The sequence below is a fragment of the Apteryx mantelli genome, chromosome 1 (genome assembly GCF_036417845.1).
Source record: "Apteryx mantelli isolate bAptMan1 chromosome 1, bAptMan1.hap1, whole genome shotgun sequence".
NCBI classification, from domain to species: Eukaryota; Metazoa; Chordata; class Aves; order Apterygiformes; family Apterygidae; genus Apteryx; species Apteryx mantelli.
The window spans coordinates 104,106,034-104,121,578 of NC_089978.1; the positions used below are offsets into that span (position 1 = coordinate 104,106,034).

The following is a 15,545-nucleotide window of genomic DNA, read 5'->3' on the forward strand; positions in this document are numbered from 1 at the left end:
TCTCATTAAAAAAAAACACTTCTTGAAATACCTACATCCACAAAAATCTTGAGTTTCTTTTTCTTCTTTGCTCAGAGAGGGTATTTCTTCAAAAAAAAAAAAAGAAAACACACACACATATGCACAATTTTTTGCTCATTTTTCAATTCACTACAATTTGAAATTTCATCATAAATATGAGACAACTTCCAGCAATATTTAAAATATAACTTTGCACACAAAGCCTATGTGCACATGTTTGTATGTAAGCCAGCGTTGACTGTCCAGCAACATCACTTCAAAAGCACAAGGCAAAATATATGTTATACATTTAAAATCAGCATTAAAAGAATATGATCACAACAGTCACATATATTGTAGCTCAAACAGAAGTTAGGGGGTTCTATGGCCTGAATTTTGCAGGAAGTCTGATGAAATGATCATGATAGTCCAGATAGGTTTAATAGCTACTTAGCACATTTATATTATTATATCCTTTTAGTAAAAGATCAAATATTCTTTTATCTTGGGGACATCTGCTCCATTCAGCGCTCAGTACCGACAGCATTCAATTAAAGAACAAGTTGACTTTTTCGTTTTCATTTTCAATACTTAGCTTCTGGCTTCTGCATTATATTCTGCATATACAGTCCCAATCCTTTGCTGAATCCAAAGCGCCAGGTTTCCTGAAGGCATTTCTGCCATGTATTCACCCTAACAGACAGGTGGCTCATAAACAGTATTCAATAGCCACCACCCACTCTGGGTCCTGGCTGAGGGGGGTATTTTGTGAACAAAATAGCAGATGATTGTTTAATTAAAAGTTTGTCCTAATACACACATGCAGAGGGTCCAAATGAACAAGCTAGCCGCCTTCCGTCATTTCTCAGCTCTTAGGGTTTGGCTTGTAACTTTAATACTGTTTTTTAAAGTATTACAGGTAAACAGGGAGACCAACAGCCACACAAGCATATACACATTCTATCTGACTGCACTTAATAAAGAAGTGCTGTTTTTCACTCTTTTTTTTTCCAATTATATTTGTTCTCCTTTTCAAGAGCTCTTCCAGGTACAAGTAGCTGACATGTAACCTTTCTGACATATCACAGTTTCCTCCACATCTTTCTTTAAGAGCACTTCTGCTTCTGAACATAACTGCATGTCATCCCTTATACACACGTGCTACAGTTAAAGACAGATATAAAGGAAAGGGAAACATGCACATATTTTTTGGAACAGACTTGAACTGGATTTAGTTCCTGTGGGTTTATCTGCAAAAACTTGTTTTGTTAGAGTTGTTTTTCAGATTACATTGACCTTGAGTCATTTGGAGAGAAAGAAGACTGTGACATCTCTTGTGGCATAAAGCAAACAGACAGACTTTATTTCTTGCAAATCAATAGAAGAAAGGGAAAAAATGAAGTTGCAATGATCAGTTTAAGGGAGTAGAAAAGGGGTCTTTCCCTAAAAGAAAAGAAAAAAGAAAAAAGTAGTTTCACAATAACTATAGCAGAGCTTGTAGCAGCCTCCTCCCTTAGTTTATCTCAGCAGATGCCTACAAAACTCAATTACTGGATCCTCTCTTCAAGCCAGGTGGTAATGAAATGGTGATACAATATTTCCAGCTGTTAGCACAACCTGTAACTTGCAATATGCTGAGACGCGCCCAGAAAACACAGACGAAAGTGGGTTGGACTACCACTTAATAGTAGTCATAATAATAAGACATTAATGATACTGAAAACTGGGTATTTACCATGAAACTCAGAGCAAGAAAAAGTCCTTCAGCTATTTTCTTTTCCTATTTCATTAGAGATAAACCTGTTTCTTTTTTCACCCTTGCCCAGCAGAACACTCTTCTGCTTCCTCTCAGGCTTAGACACTTGCATGTGTTATATTTGGCACTATTTTGTGGTAAAGATGTGGTTTATCTTTTAACTTTTGCTGTGATAACTCTCAGCCCTCAGGTAGGACAAGAACTGAGCCAGATTCTCATTTATACCAAGACTTTGCAGAGGTCTTGCAGCAGGTGTAAATGACATTTATACTCATTGTAAAGTACCTTCCTATTGCTGAAGTCCCAGTGTTGGCAGGAACCAGCCATGGCCTGCTTGCTGTCCTAGATGTGTGCTGAGTCTAGCATTCCTCTACCAGTCACTGGTCTCCTTCTGTAAGCCTTGGGACATTCATTTCCTTGAGATGTCAGTGAATGTGCACAGTTATAGGCCTTATATTTTTTCCACTTGGTCTTCATTCACCAGAAGTAAAACAGCTCAGTCCCTTGTCACGTGCTCAAGCTGAGAAGATTTGTGAAGTGACAGAAAGAGTAGCAAAAGCATGATGAAATTTGGCAAATTTTTGATACAACTGAATTTTTCTGTGATTGCTGTCAATGTTTGTTGAAGCATATTATGGAAGAAATATCTTCCTAAAAATCAGTAATAAAACTGGACAGTCATTCCAATTAAAGTCCTTCAAGCTACAAAAAGGCAGATGTTAAAAATTCTTTTTTATCTCACCCAACAAAAAACACTGCAAAACCAGGACAGGCTTCTAGATGACACTCGTGCCTAAAGCACAGGTATGGGAAGGATGATATTTTATTTGTCTGTAAAAGTGCTTTTCACTCCAACGTGTTAAGTCTCAATTCTACTCTCAGTGCAAATTCTGAGTATCTTCTCCAAGGATTAAATTCGCCTTATGTGCAAACAAAGATTGAGGAGCTGAGCCTTAGGCACTGCATTCATTTCAGTCTGCTGTGATTTGGGGAAAAACACGAAATGGAAGTTCTGTTGCTGCCTTTGTTCTGCTGTTGGACCAATGCCACAGAACGCCATGAGAACACTTTCTGTATCAAACTGCTGTACTCCTCCAGGGTGTGTAGTGAGAAGACATACCACTCTATCTGAGAAAAGCCTGATTTGTCTGGTTCCACCATATACCCAGAAATGCAGCCAGTTAGGCATATAATAGGATGGATTAAGCTAAAACTGAATTTAGGCTCTCCTGAAAAATAGTTGTAGGTCAAAATACTGTTTTGCTAACTCCATCAGTGCTGCCGTATGTATAAGTGTAGATGAAGTGTAATGTAGCTGTTCATCTCACAAACCGTTGTGCATTTTGACAGTGTGGTTTTCCCCTCTTGCTTCCCCCTTTGCTTGGCTTAAACAATCAGTCTATCCACTGATGTACAAAAGAAAAAACACAGTGTTCAGATGCCAGAAATGATCTGCTGCCTTTTATCAGCTATTTAGCATCCCTCCCTTCTTGCCGCCTGGTAGCATTATCAATAACAATATGTCCCAAAAAAATGAACATTTTAGATCCAGAGGTTTCAGAACTATTCAAAACCCTGTCCTGTATAAAACCTTTGCAGAAGACCCTTTTGCCCTCAGATAAGATAGCTCCTAGTTCTGGGTCTGCACACCTGAAATGAGCTGCAGATACCATTTTCTCTGTAGTTCTGGGGATCAAGGTCTCTGTTGCTTACCTTCTGTAATAACACCTCACCTTCTTGTGGAATAGGATTGGTTTTCCTCTTTTGTGTATGCAACAGCTGGGTTACACAACCATTTCGGGGAAGGGGCTCAGCAAGCAGTCTCCATTGAAATCACACTCATCAGGAATACATATGAAAAACCATCAATGGTGTTTGTGATACAAGCTCTCATTCACAATGCCGTGGTATAGAGGAACCTCAAAAATACCCAAAATGCTGAGTAAATTTCCCTATCTTTGTGCACATGTACATGTGCTCATCACAGCAGGATGTGTTTATAGGAGTCAAAGAAAAAAGGGGGTGGTGGGAGAGGACTTTTTTACATGTATTTTTATGCCTGTCACATAATCTTCACTGCCTCTTTATTTATTTATATTAAAGCCAACCTGTATTCCATCTCAGGCACAGAAAGTGTTTATATCTCAGGAATCACACCCACTTTTTACATACCGAGAGGTCAGCTCAGTGTGAGGCTGCTTGTGACTCCCATTACAGTCAACAGGAGCTGCATGTGTCCACCTGAGAGGGAAGGTCCCTCAACCTCCTGATGCTGTGTCTACTTGCAAGCAGAAAATTAATATTTTATAGCAGGGAGAAAAAACCTGGAACCAGCCCTGCTACAACGTAGTAGCCAGCTCTGTGCATGATGTATAGCATGCTGCCTAGCAATGTTGCTAGGCAACACAGCACCATCCAAGAAAATCCTGCATTAGCTTGTAGTGGCTGGTGGGGTTGGTTAGATGTGACACTTTGCACACAGAGCTATGCAGAAAGAGGTGTACTTTGCTCAAGAATATTACAGTAGTCTCCGTTTACTAATACATCTCCTTTATTATTCTTTCTGCACTGATGAACTACATTATGATGCACTGTGCGCTGCAATAATTTTCCACTGAAAAAATACACCCCCCCTTCCTGTTTCTTAATTCTCTTCAAACCTGATTTAGAGAGTGGAGAGTAGTGGAATTTTACAGCTACATCCCATGATGCTCTCGCTCGCTCGCTCTCAATCCCATGGCCTGGCTCATACCTCAGCCTAACCGTAAAGTCAGATCACAATGATGTGACTCACTATTACAACTAAAGATAGATCTTGTCAAAGCAGTCATGAGCCCTGGATGCTGGAGGTTGTTTTTTCAGTGGTGGTGGTTTTTTTCCCCTGGCTCTGTGACTTTTGACATTTGGAGGTCTATCCGCGTTACTGAGTGGGTGAGCAGGCAGGTATGATACATGCTTTTGTTGATCTGAAGAAAACCATACAGGGCTGCACAGAAGCCTAGCTGAGGGCACGAGTTTAGCATCAAACAGGTACCAAGGGAGAGTTTCAGGGCGACGAGGGCTAGGGACTCCCAAACACCATGTTGGCACAGGGCAGGACAGCCAGAGACAGGAGGGAGAAATATTTCTACAGAGGGGCTGCTTCTAAGCTAACAAACTTTTATTTTTATGTTTACATACCAGCTGTTTTCAAGCATGTGCATTCATCTGGAGTGTTTAAGACCCACACAGAACAAAGTGGCGCCGCTGCAGGAGACCAGAAAGTGAAACAACCTGGACAGCAATAGAGAAACAAGGTCCTCTTGCCTGAGCAGCAGCTCCTGCCAAGGCTGCAGAACTACTCAGCATCAGACAGGAGCAGGGAAATGGCAGGAGAGGCAAGACCTGCTTTGTCAACAGGCTGCCATTATCCGCCCTGGACACAGCAGCAGGCAGTGGCCGGGCAGTGGGGACACACAGGTTATAGGCTCCATGAAGCTCCATGGGCACATCTCTAATAGCTCTGCAGTGGAAACACACCAGATGCCTCAGGAAAAATTGTCCTGAAGGAGAGCCGCTCCTGCTGGTGCAAAGCGATGTGAATTCCCCCAGCCTCAGCTGCCCAAACATGGGAAAGGGATTGACCTTAATTATGCCATAAACACAGATACAGAAATTGGCAGGTGAGGCAGCTGGAAACAGTTCTTTGTTTGAACGTACTGGATCTATTTCAGCCTTGTATAATTCCACTAGTGTCAAAGCCATTATATCAGGAATAAAACCAACCCATTATTTTTAACCTGGCCATTTCCTTTTATGCCCCTGATTCAGGAAATCCCTATGCAAGTGCATGTTTTCAGTCATGTGAATATTCTCACTGCAGGTAATGTGACTGCTCATGTACTTAAACACATGCATATGTATGTGCAGGATTGGGACCTAAAACAGTACTGGAGGGAGAGGAGAAACAAAGGCAGTACGGAAGTACCTGAAGAACAAGGTACTGTAAGGGTCTGTGAAAGGTGCCTGCCCACATGAGGGATATTATTATTACCAGCCATGTTTCTTCCTTTAAGCTTGACAATTTCTTTTAGGTTTTAGGAATTCTTTAGGAAAACATTTTAAGGGAGTTGCAGGGGGGAAGCAGAGCATCCAAAAAATTATTAAATGCTCCCAAAGTATTTCTAAAAAACTTTAACAAAGAAGCTAGTTATGCAAAGGTCCTTTGGGGACTGCAATTTATGTCTGCGACTTTCATAACCTTGCCCCAATTCCCTCTCCTGCACTTGCAGGGAACATCCTAGGGGTCTTCATAGGAAGCCTCAACATACATGTTTTTCTGCATTGCTTCTGGCTTCACATTTCTGCTGTACCTCAAAAAAAAAATATATATATATATATATATATGTACACAAGCCAAGTCATGACTTACAGACACCAAGAATGATGATGATGTCCAACCAGTGTCACATGCCAGCAGTGTTCTACAGAAGTCTTCTGAACAGTGAATCTCATATTTATATCTTGCAGCCAAAATCTCCATTTGCAAAAGCACAGCATTCACCATTTTATGTAAACCTTTTTGAAAAGACTATGCACATGTTATAATATCTGGCTGCAGAATGAAATGTAATGAAAAAGCTTGACCCATCAGATTTAAGCCTTCAGCATGTGATCTGAACGAGGGTGACTTTCACAGATATCGTACCACAAGATAAGTGACTCAGTGAGGTTCCTGAAATCAGTGGAGTTACTCTGGTTTACAGCAGAGTAAGTGAGATCAGGATTGCCATAATAAATGAATCCATAATGAAGGTGTTCACATACATTGCAAAACAGGCTGAAGAACAAGAGTCAAAGGACTGCTGAATTCATTTGTCCATGACTCCTCGAATATTCTTTAATTTTTCATGCTCAGGCAAATGAGGGGAAACACTGTTTTACCAAGCGCCATGCCCACCAAGTTTCCTCTTGTTTGCATGCAGGCTGTTTAAATTTGCTATGAAAACAACCAACTTAGTTCTGTCCCAACTTTCTGTTTCAGGTTTATGTATGCCATTCAAGTGAACCAGGCAAATCCATGAAATTCATTTCACAGGACATTGAGCAAATGGAATGTGGAATAATGTTCTTTAATTTCTGACATATGATCGAATGCAAGTGTGCTACAAGGAAAGAGAAAGACACATGCAACAGACTTGAAATGGACAAAAACCTCACCACACTAACCCTAGTTAATATACGAACAAAATTATATTATTAGTACTGGCTTCCCTCTTGTGGTAATGAGCAAGCTGTAGTCTTGATATGTAACCAAAACCTGCCAAGTCACCTGTCTAACATAAAAAGCTGCAATATGCTCATTCAGCAAGATCCTTCCATCCATGCACAAGACAGTTAATTTCAGTTCAAGGCAGATATGAAGACCTACACATGGTGAGTGGTTGAAAGGCTGGAGTCTCAGTCTGCCAAAATATCCACTGACATAGATATTTCAGAAATTTACTCTGCTATAACTCAGGCCAGGATCTGGCCCAAGTTTAAACTGAAGGAAGAGGGGTTTTCCACTTGAAGGCACACTTTCAGTGCTGGAAAAGGTTAGATTTCCAGCAGGTGCAGCATAGCAACAACAGTGCAATTTACTCTGGCAGGGTGCTTCATCTGGGACACAGACTAGCTACCTCTGACTGAGAGGGTGGTTCATGTTCCAGGCCTGTTCAGTCAATGATCTTTGCTGAGTCTACCAGTTTAGTGGGTGTTTCCGTGACAGACCTCAAGCATATAGACTGGCACCTCCAGTTCCCTGCATACCATTCTGACTCCAGAAGTGGGACTAGGTTAACATCCATTTTCCCTGGCAGTGATGGAGCAGGCATGATAGTCCTCCTCTTTATTTTCTCCACAGCCACTTGTACACCATCATAATTTCACTGATATTTGTGAACTTACTTTTTTTTTCCCAGCAGCATATGTGAGAAGGTATCATTGCTATTAATAAAGTGTGTTTTATCAACAGAACTTAAAGCTGTTTATAAGGGATGTTGGTCTCATTCTTGTTTTTTCAAAAGGGGGAACTGAGGCACAGAATAATTAGGAGCCAATCAGCAGGCCCAAAGCAGAGCTGAAAATAGATGCCAAATCTCCTGTGTCTCAGTGCAGTGCTCTAACTGCCACTCTGCCGTTGTGCAAAGTGGTAAAGCTCAGCTATTAGTACTACCTACCCCAAAGCATGTCTATGTTTATTATTCACACACTTTTCAAAACCAGATATTTTCACTACTGGTGAGTGTTTCATAGAAAACCTTAAAACAGTCAAATGTCCAAGTGAGCCCATACCACCTTTACTAGTATAAGACCTTGCTGATAAACACTTATTTTACCAACCTATTAAGATCATTTCACAATTCACCCTTACATTAATTTAGCAGGCTTTATTAGGTTAGCTTAAAAGAGACACATTACTTTTGTCAAGGAAGCTACAAGCACCTACCTGTGTTCCCCCCCCCCAACCACCACCCTTTTACAACAGATTACTGTGATAGCATGGAAAATAAACTAAAACAGCAGGAGCACCCCAGAAGTATCACTTGTACAATAAAATTGTAACTATGTACCATGCAAGACTAGATTGAGACCTCCCTTGGAGGGCAGGAAAATGTAGGCATAGGTGTTTGTTTTCTGCAAGCATCCTGACGAAGAGCTTGCAGTACATTAGTTTGATGCTAAGGTCGGTGAGTTCAGTCACCTAACTCAGTTAGAAGGTTTTCTGCTCCTTCTCTGAATTCCCCTAACAATTTTTGTGGTTTTACAATCATTCTTTCTGGTTTGGAAGGAAAAAAAAAGTGTTTTCTATCCCCTGTTACTGAACGAAAAACCCCCTTGTCAACGGGAAAATGAGTCAGGTCTTCCTTGGGCAGCTAGATTGCAATTGGTGGGTCACCATACCTGTGAAGGCTTAGTCTCTGGGGAGTCAGTGTGACAGAGCACTTGAACTTACCTGCCCAAACAGAACAGCTTACGGAGTAGAGGTATGGAAAACAACCAGGAGAGTTAGATTCAGGAAGAGTCCCAACTGTCTCTGGGGAAGAAAAGGGCAGCCCCCTAGGAGAAAACAAGACTTCCTTCAGCAGCTGCAGGAACAAAAACACAGCAGAGACAGGGAGCAGAGAGACAGGCTGTAGCTTCTCTGTGCCATATAACCTGAACCTGACTTGAGCACCATGAGAGAAGACTCTTCCACTTCTTGTAAAAAACATCATTAACTTTTTACAGAGGTCAGGAACTTGCTTGCAGCTACACCCTGACTGCTCTGGAACTCTCCCATGCTGAGGCTGAGAATTCCAGGCTCAGCCAAGGGGAAACAGCCAGGTGCAATTACTGACTAGCAGGTGCAAAGGAGCCTTCAAAACCGGCTGAGGGCCAATGCTTCAGGTGAGTTTCAAAGAGGGGGAGAAAAGAATTTAGTGTCTTTAACCTTACTTAACATTTTTGAATCACTGATATAATTACAGTTTGTTTGGTTTTTTTAAGGAACTAGCCATAGTTCGGTGGAGGGAAAGTTTGGCCTGTTTTGTGGAACTGACCTGTTATGCACTCATCGTTGTGAGGACACCAGATGTGTTGTTGACAAACTTCATTTGATTTTACCTCTATGTGCTGTTTAGTTTAGTGGAATGGCCTAGCTCTTGCTATGAGTTTTATGACATCTCACACAGCAGGGCCATGATTGAAACATCCCTAACACTACCATGGTAGAATCATCACACCCTTTCTAGAGACATAAAAGAGTTGATTACAGAGAAGTCTGTGGCTCTTATGCCTATGTGAAGTCCGTGTCTTCAATAAGCTCAAGGGTCTGTCTAAATGAATCTAAACTCAGACCAGTTATTTTCAGGGTTTCTCAAGAAAGAGAAGGGAGGATATATTTTGCAGGATTTCAGTTCTAGTCTGTCTCTACAGTAGAAAAATATGATGGTTATAATATCACTATATTCAGTAGGAATTAATACTTTCAATACTTTTACAATCCTGTAAGCACTGACCTCCACATAAAGAGGCAGACCCATAAAATGGATGTTCATCCAGGTGTTTCTCATGCAAGAGCTTGTAAATGGAATATGTGTTTGAATGCTTACAGGTATGGACCTAAGCAATTAAACTGAAACAAGGGACCCAGTCAAATATCGAATGATGAGAGATTGCAGTATGGAGAGTTTATTTTTAGGAGAAAAAAAAAAAGAGAAAAACATTAAAACTCACATGCAATTATATTGGTGGAGGAATTATTACAAGTATCCAGCTACAAGAATAAGCTTCATCAGGATTTAAATTTTCCTTCCAGTATAAGGTTTAAAGGTACAAACTGCTTATCACTAGTGGGATTTTGCATGTCTAAAATTAACCTGAGGGAGGTGCTCTGATTTTAATTCTGGAAAGCATTATCAGGATTTGACCCAACCTCAAGTTCATTAAAGCATCTTCAGCTCTCAGTTATTTGACTGGCCTCAATAAGCCAGATTTTCTTATGTATAAAAATGGTACCAGATCATACAGTGTTTCAGAATGACACTAATAAAATTTTGGATACATGGCCCTAGTTCAAATAAATCCATGTGTCATGGATCCATGTGCAAATCCATGTGCATCATTTCAAAACTTCCATGCATGCACATTATCACAAAAATTAGACAAAATATGCTTTTTCTCCAAGAAAAAAAGACTTTTCTACATTTCATGCATTTCTTAGTATCATAGATGTTAAAATTATTGAGAAGAATGGTTTTATGTCAGGCTTAAATCTGTCACGGACTATACTTGTACATCTTTGAATGTCACCACAGCAAGCACAGCTAGAGACAGAAGAAGGAACTGAATTCCAACATCTAGAATAAAGCATATTGGTGATCTTATCTCAGGTGGGATGGTAGCACAGCTTTTTTATTAAGGCTGTGTTTCCTGCAGAGCATGATTGTAATTCTCTAGGTTTGATTTAGCCAGAGTGATCACAAAAGTGATCATTAGTCTTTCAATTTGTAGCAACAGCAACATCTAGTGTTTAAAGTCTGCCCTGCATACTGATGTAGCATGTTCGTTATTAATGCAATGCTTTGTATTTCAATAGCACCTCCAGTCTCAGCTAGTCATACCACAGAAATAATTACTCAAACAGCTCTATGAAGCAGTCAATCGTTTTACTTTTTCTCATAGAAAAGATGGAAGAATCAGGGAGAGAAAGAGTTTAATCATTCAAGATAGTCCAGTGGTATGCAGGACCTGAGTGAGCTGTTCAAGGTCACACAGGGAGACCGTGACAAAGTCAGAGCTAAAATTCAGATCGCCTGTCCTGTGCTTTACCTGGAAGATTGTCTCTTTCCCCAGGAGATGTTTGGATCTAGCTTATCCAAGGGGAGGAAATAGCTCATTGTATTTCAGAGATAGTTCCACTGTGCTAGAGGACACCAGAGATGTCTGCGAGGAAAGCACAGCTGACATTTTCTCTTTTGAAGAACTTTTACATGGAGATTTCTTTCTTGGTGCCTCTGAATGGAGGGAAGTATGTTTGTGTGAATTACAGGAACATCACAGGAACATGGGAAAGGGCAGTGGATATGTCACTGCACCATGTTATAATAATTGCAAGCCCCCCCAGTGATCCCCGTGGCACACGATTTTTCCCTTCCCTTAGCCCCTCGACCTGCAAAGACGCAAATAATGACACTGCAGTGACCCAACTGGAGAAGATGTTGCAGCTGTTCATGCAAGACAGTCACATACTGGGTTGGGGCCTGCAAGGACAGCAATTGCTGTGGTTACTGTAATTGTCTCCAGAGCCACGTTCCTATGAATCTTTCTGAGAAAAATAATTTTCAGCAACACAAGACAACCTGTGGAAAGGGGGGCAAGGACGGGGATTTTTCATCTTGAGCTTCACCACATGTGGTGTTCCAGTTACAGCTCCAGCACCTGGAGGCCAGGGATGTCAGAGGCGCCTCCGCTTTCCTTTCCTTCATCTGCAGGCCAGGCACAAACCATCCCGGCCGACAAAAAACCAGCGGGCTCCCGCGGGAGGAGAGCCGCGGCTGCGCTCCCGCACCTGCAAGCAGCCATCCTCGCCTCACCCCTCGGACTGGCTGGGCGGCCACGGGGCCCTGACTCATGGCTTTTCCCCTCTAACTCCCAGCCGGGCCTGGCAAGGCGCCTCGGAGGGGCTTTGGGGAGCGGCGCAGCCGGGGGCGGCGGGCCGTTGGGCGCGCGCTGCCGCTCCGCCTCCCGCCTCCCGCCTCCCAGCAGGCAGCGCCCGGCAGGCCGCCCTTCAGAACTACCCTCCCCAGTGCGCCCCGCGGCAAGAAGGGCGGAGGGGCGGGAAGACTGTTGGCGGCCGCGCGTGCGCGTCGCGTCGCGTCAGCGGCGGCCGGGCTCCCCTGTGACCTAGAGCGGCTGTCGGAGAAGATGGCGGCGGCTGCGGCGCTCTGTCTGAAGGTGAAGGGCGGGGGGGGAGAGGGGGGCGCAGGGGCCACGGGTCGCTCCCGGGGGGGGGGGGGAAGGGCGCGAGGAGAGGGGCCGCGTGTCGCGCGTGCGCCCCCCCCCATGTCAGTGCGGGGTCTCCAGCCCCTTCCCACCCCCCTCTCCCACCCCTTGCGCGCACCCCCGGCCCCGAGGTGGCGGTTGCGCGGCGATGCCAGCCGTTATATGCGTCCCGCAGGTGCGGCACCTGAGCACGTCCGCGGCGAGGCCCGTCTCCAAGCTGGTCAAGGTGAGGGGGTGCGGGGGGAGGAGCAGGGGGGTCACCGGCGAGCCGCGGGCTCCCCGGCTCCTGGCGGCTCTCAGCACCCGCCTGCTCTCTCGCCCCAGCCCCCCATCCAGGTGTACGGGCTGGAGGGCCGCTACGCCACCGCGCTGTACTCTGCCGCCTCCAAGCAGAAGAAGCTGGACCAGGTAGAGAAGGAGCTGAGCCGAGTCTGGGTAAGGCCTGAGTTCTCACAGCGGTTTGGGGGTCAGCAGGGCTCACCTGCGGCTTCTCATTGGGGGATGGATTCAGCTCTTAAATACTCTGAGCCTCCCCCTTTTAACCAACACGGTTTGTCTGCTGCCTGTACCTGCAGTCTGTTTTTGTGTCACTCCTTTGTGCCTCCAGTGCTGCTCCTCAGCCTGTTAAGCTGTTTAGTAGTGATACAGCATCAGCTGTGAAAGGAACATATTGTAAATGTGCAACATGTGAAGTTGTTATTTCATTTCCTGACTCCTTACTTCTGATCTCTCTTTATTCTTGCTCAACTAGTGATCTTGTTGCCTACCCTGAATAGTCTACATTGGCCTTGTAATGCCTGGAAAACTCCTGGCTTTCATCATGTTGTTTGTGTATCCTCTTAGACTCTCATGAAGGATCCCAAACTATCCAGTGTTGTTATGAACCCTCATACCAAGAGCACAGTTAAACAAAAAGCTGTAAATGATGTTTTAGCAAGAGAGAAGATGTCCCCTATTACTGTCAACCTGATGAGTAAGTAAGCATTTGAATGCTGAAAAACATCTAAGGCTAATTGTTATTACCAGTAGCTAAATAAACCTGCTTCTTTGGGGCACTTTAAACCCTCTCAATACATCTATCTTTTCCAGACTTGCTTGCTGAAAACGGTCGCTTACGTTACACTCCAGACATTGTTTCTGCATTTGGGAAGATCATGAGTGCATACCGAGGAGAAGTGCTGTGCACAGTTACCACTGCCCAGGTGAGTTAGAATAATCTAGGTCGAGCTTAAAAGGCGTAATGGCATAAATGGCAAACTTCTTTAATTTAATTTTGCTCTCTGTGGCATAAGTAGCTTGTTATATGAACAGTGAGGAAAAATCTCACCTCTACCAAGATGAAAGTCTCTCTGCAACTGGCTTTTTGGTTTCCAACAGTTATTGGTCAGATCTGTCATCAAGATCATACTGAGCAGGTCAGAGTTAACAGATCAGCTGTCAGCTAGAGCAAGGCAGTTACCCAATTGAACTAAGAATGCCTGTGGTGCCTGATACTGTACTTCATGGAGAGTAACTACCTAATTTGCTGAGTGCGGTAATCGGGACATATGGCTAACTCTGAAACCATGTAGCCTTTGGGTAGGGCTATAGTGAACTGCCTACCTGGACCAAATAATAAGTCTCATACATTTCAAGTTGCATGGCTCTCTGTAGCCCACAAGCATAGTCTAGTTGATGGCCTTCAGGAATATGTGAAAGGTTTTCATAGGTTCATGAGTTTACAAGTTTTCCCAAGTATTTCGTGTGCAAAGGTACTTTCCCTCTACCTTTTATTTTGGCTCTCAAACTGTTAGCTATTAAATAGCTTTAATAAATATAACTAGCTAAATAGGTTTAAATTATGGCAAAACAAAAGCATTACTGTTCTGTGAATTCTGTTTCTGGTTCCTGGTCACAGTAATATCTGAGTGACTCATAGGGATGGCAAAGACATATTCACAGTGCCCTTCTCACAGGGCTATAGAATTCTCTATGCCCAAGAGAGTTACTTACCTGATAGCATACTGGAAACCTGCAGCAGGACTGGGAACTGTGTGCCCGTGTCCTGAGTCACTGTCCAGCACTTCATGTGAAACCATTTTTCTACCCAAGCTAACAATCTGAATTGTTAGGAGCAGCAAAATTGATCTTTCCCCATATAGCCTAAACACTGCTGTGAAGAAGATCTCAAGGTTCCGTGTCCAGTGCTTGCCTTTGCAAAAGTATGGATTCTCGCCACATGCTTTCTTAGGATGTTAACATGAAACTGTTGCTGGGAATATGTGTAGAAAATGGTACAGTGTTTAATGAAATTAAACTAAGCAGCACAAAGTGACTGCTATTTCTGTAGTGTCCCTTTTTTATTGCTCTCTGAGTAGGCTGCTTACTCTGCCTTCCTGGAAGCATCTTTCTTTAGTGTTGCTTTTTCTTTGAAGATTAATCTAAAGATAACAAGAATCAGTATTTTCTATCATTTGATTTTTTTTGTTTGTTTGTTTTTGAAAGTCCTTCATTTTCTCTGGATTTTGTTCAAATTTTTCAGCCCTTGGATGATGCTAACCTTACTGAGCTAAAAAGTGCTTTGAATGGATTCTTGGTTAAAGGAGAGATCTTAAAGCTGGAGACCAAGGTATGGATTTTTGACTTGTAAATAGATTCCATCAAGTTAACGTTAAGCGAGCTTTAGTCTCTCTGTTCTTTTTTTAAATTTGTTGTGTAACTTTTTTTTTTAGTGGCTGGATTCAGTAAAAGGAGTATGTGCAATACTGTATATATTTCTGTGCATTCTTGTAGACTTGATGATGCTGCAATTACTAAAATCTTAACTTTGGAATATGGTGACTGCAAAACTATATTAAACAAGGGTGTTTTAAAAGCTTTTTCTTTGCTAGTGTAAACATTGAATATTAGGCTAACAAATCTTTGCTTTAGATTTTTAGAATTTCTGTTCAATATTTTTTCCTTAGACTGATCCGTCAATCCTTGGTGGAATGATTGTCAATATTGGGGAGAAGTACGTGGATATGTCAACAAAGTCAAAGATCCAGAAACTCACCAAAATCATGAGAGAGACTGTCTAGCAAACTGTCCTATTCAATCACAATGAAACCTGTCAGATGAATATAATAAAATTACTACTTCTTGAGTAGACTGTTTTAAGTATTTTGATGATTCAGAAACATAATACTGAGAAAGAAAGGTTGTGAAGCTGTAGTGAGTTTCCCTTAGTCCTCATTGATCGTTTTGTGACACAGCTTGAAAATCTAGTTTGCCATGAATGCGGGTGAATGTTGCTCTGAAGGAG

General features: G+C 42.7%; 1 protein-coding gene across 1 annotated transcript; it reads left to right on the top strand.

Moving 5' to 3' along the window:
* Positions 1 to 12,115: 12,115 nt before the first annotated feature.
* ATP5PO (ATP synthase peripheral stalk subunit OSCP) lies at positions 12,116 to 15,389 on the top strand. Its single transcript, XM_067298956.1, has 7 exons — positions 12,116 to 12,214; positions 12,438 to 12,488; positions 12,587 to 12,697; positions 13,106 to 13,235; positions 13,352 to 13,464; positions 14,784 to 14,870; positions 15,208 to 15,389. The coding sequence occupies exons 1-7, from the start codon at positions 12,185 to 12,187 to the stop codon at positions 15,319 to 15,321; spliced, it is 636 nt and encodes a 211-aa protein (XP_067155057.1). The 5' UTR covers positions 12,116 to 12,184; the 3' UTR covers positions 15,322 to 15,389.
* The last annotated feature ends 156 nt before the right edge of the window (positions 15,390 to 15,545 follow it).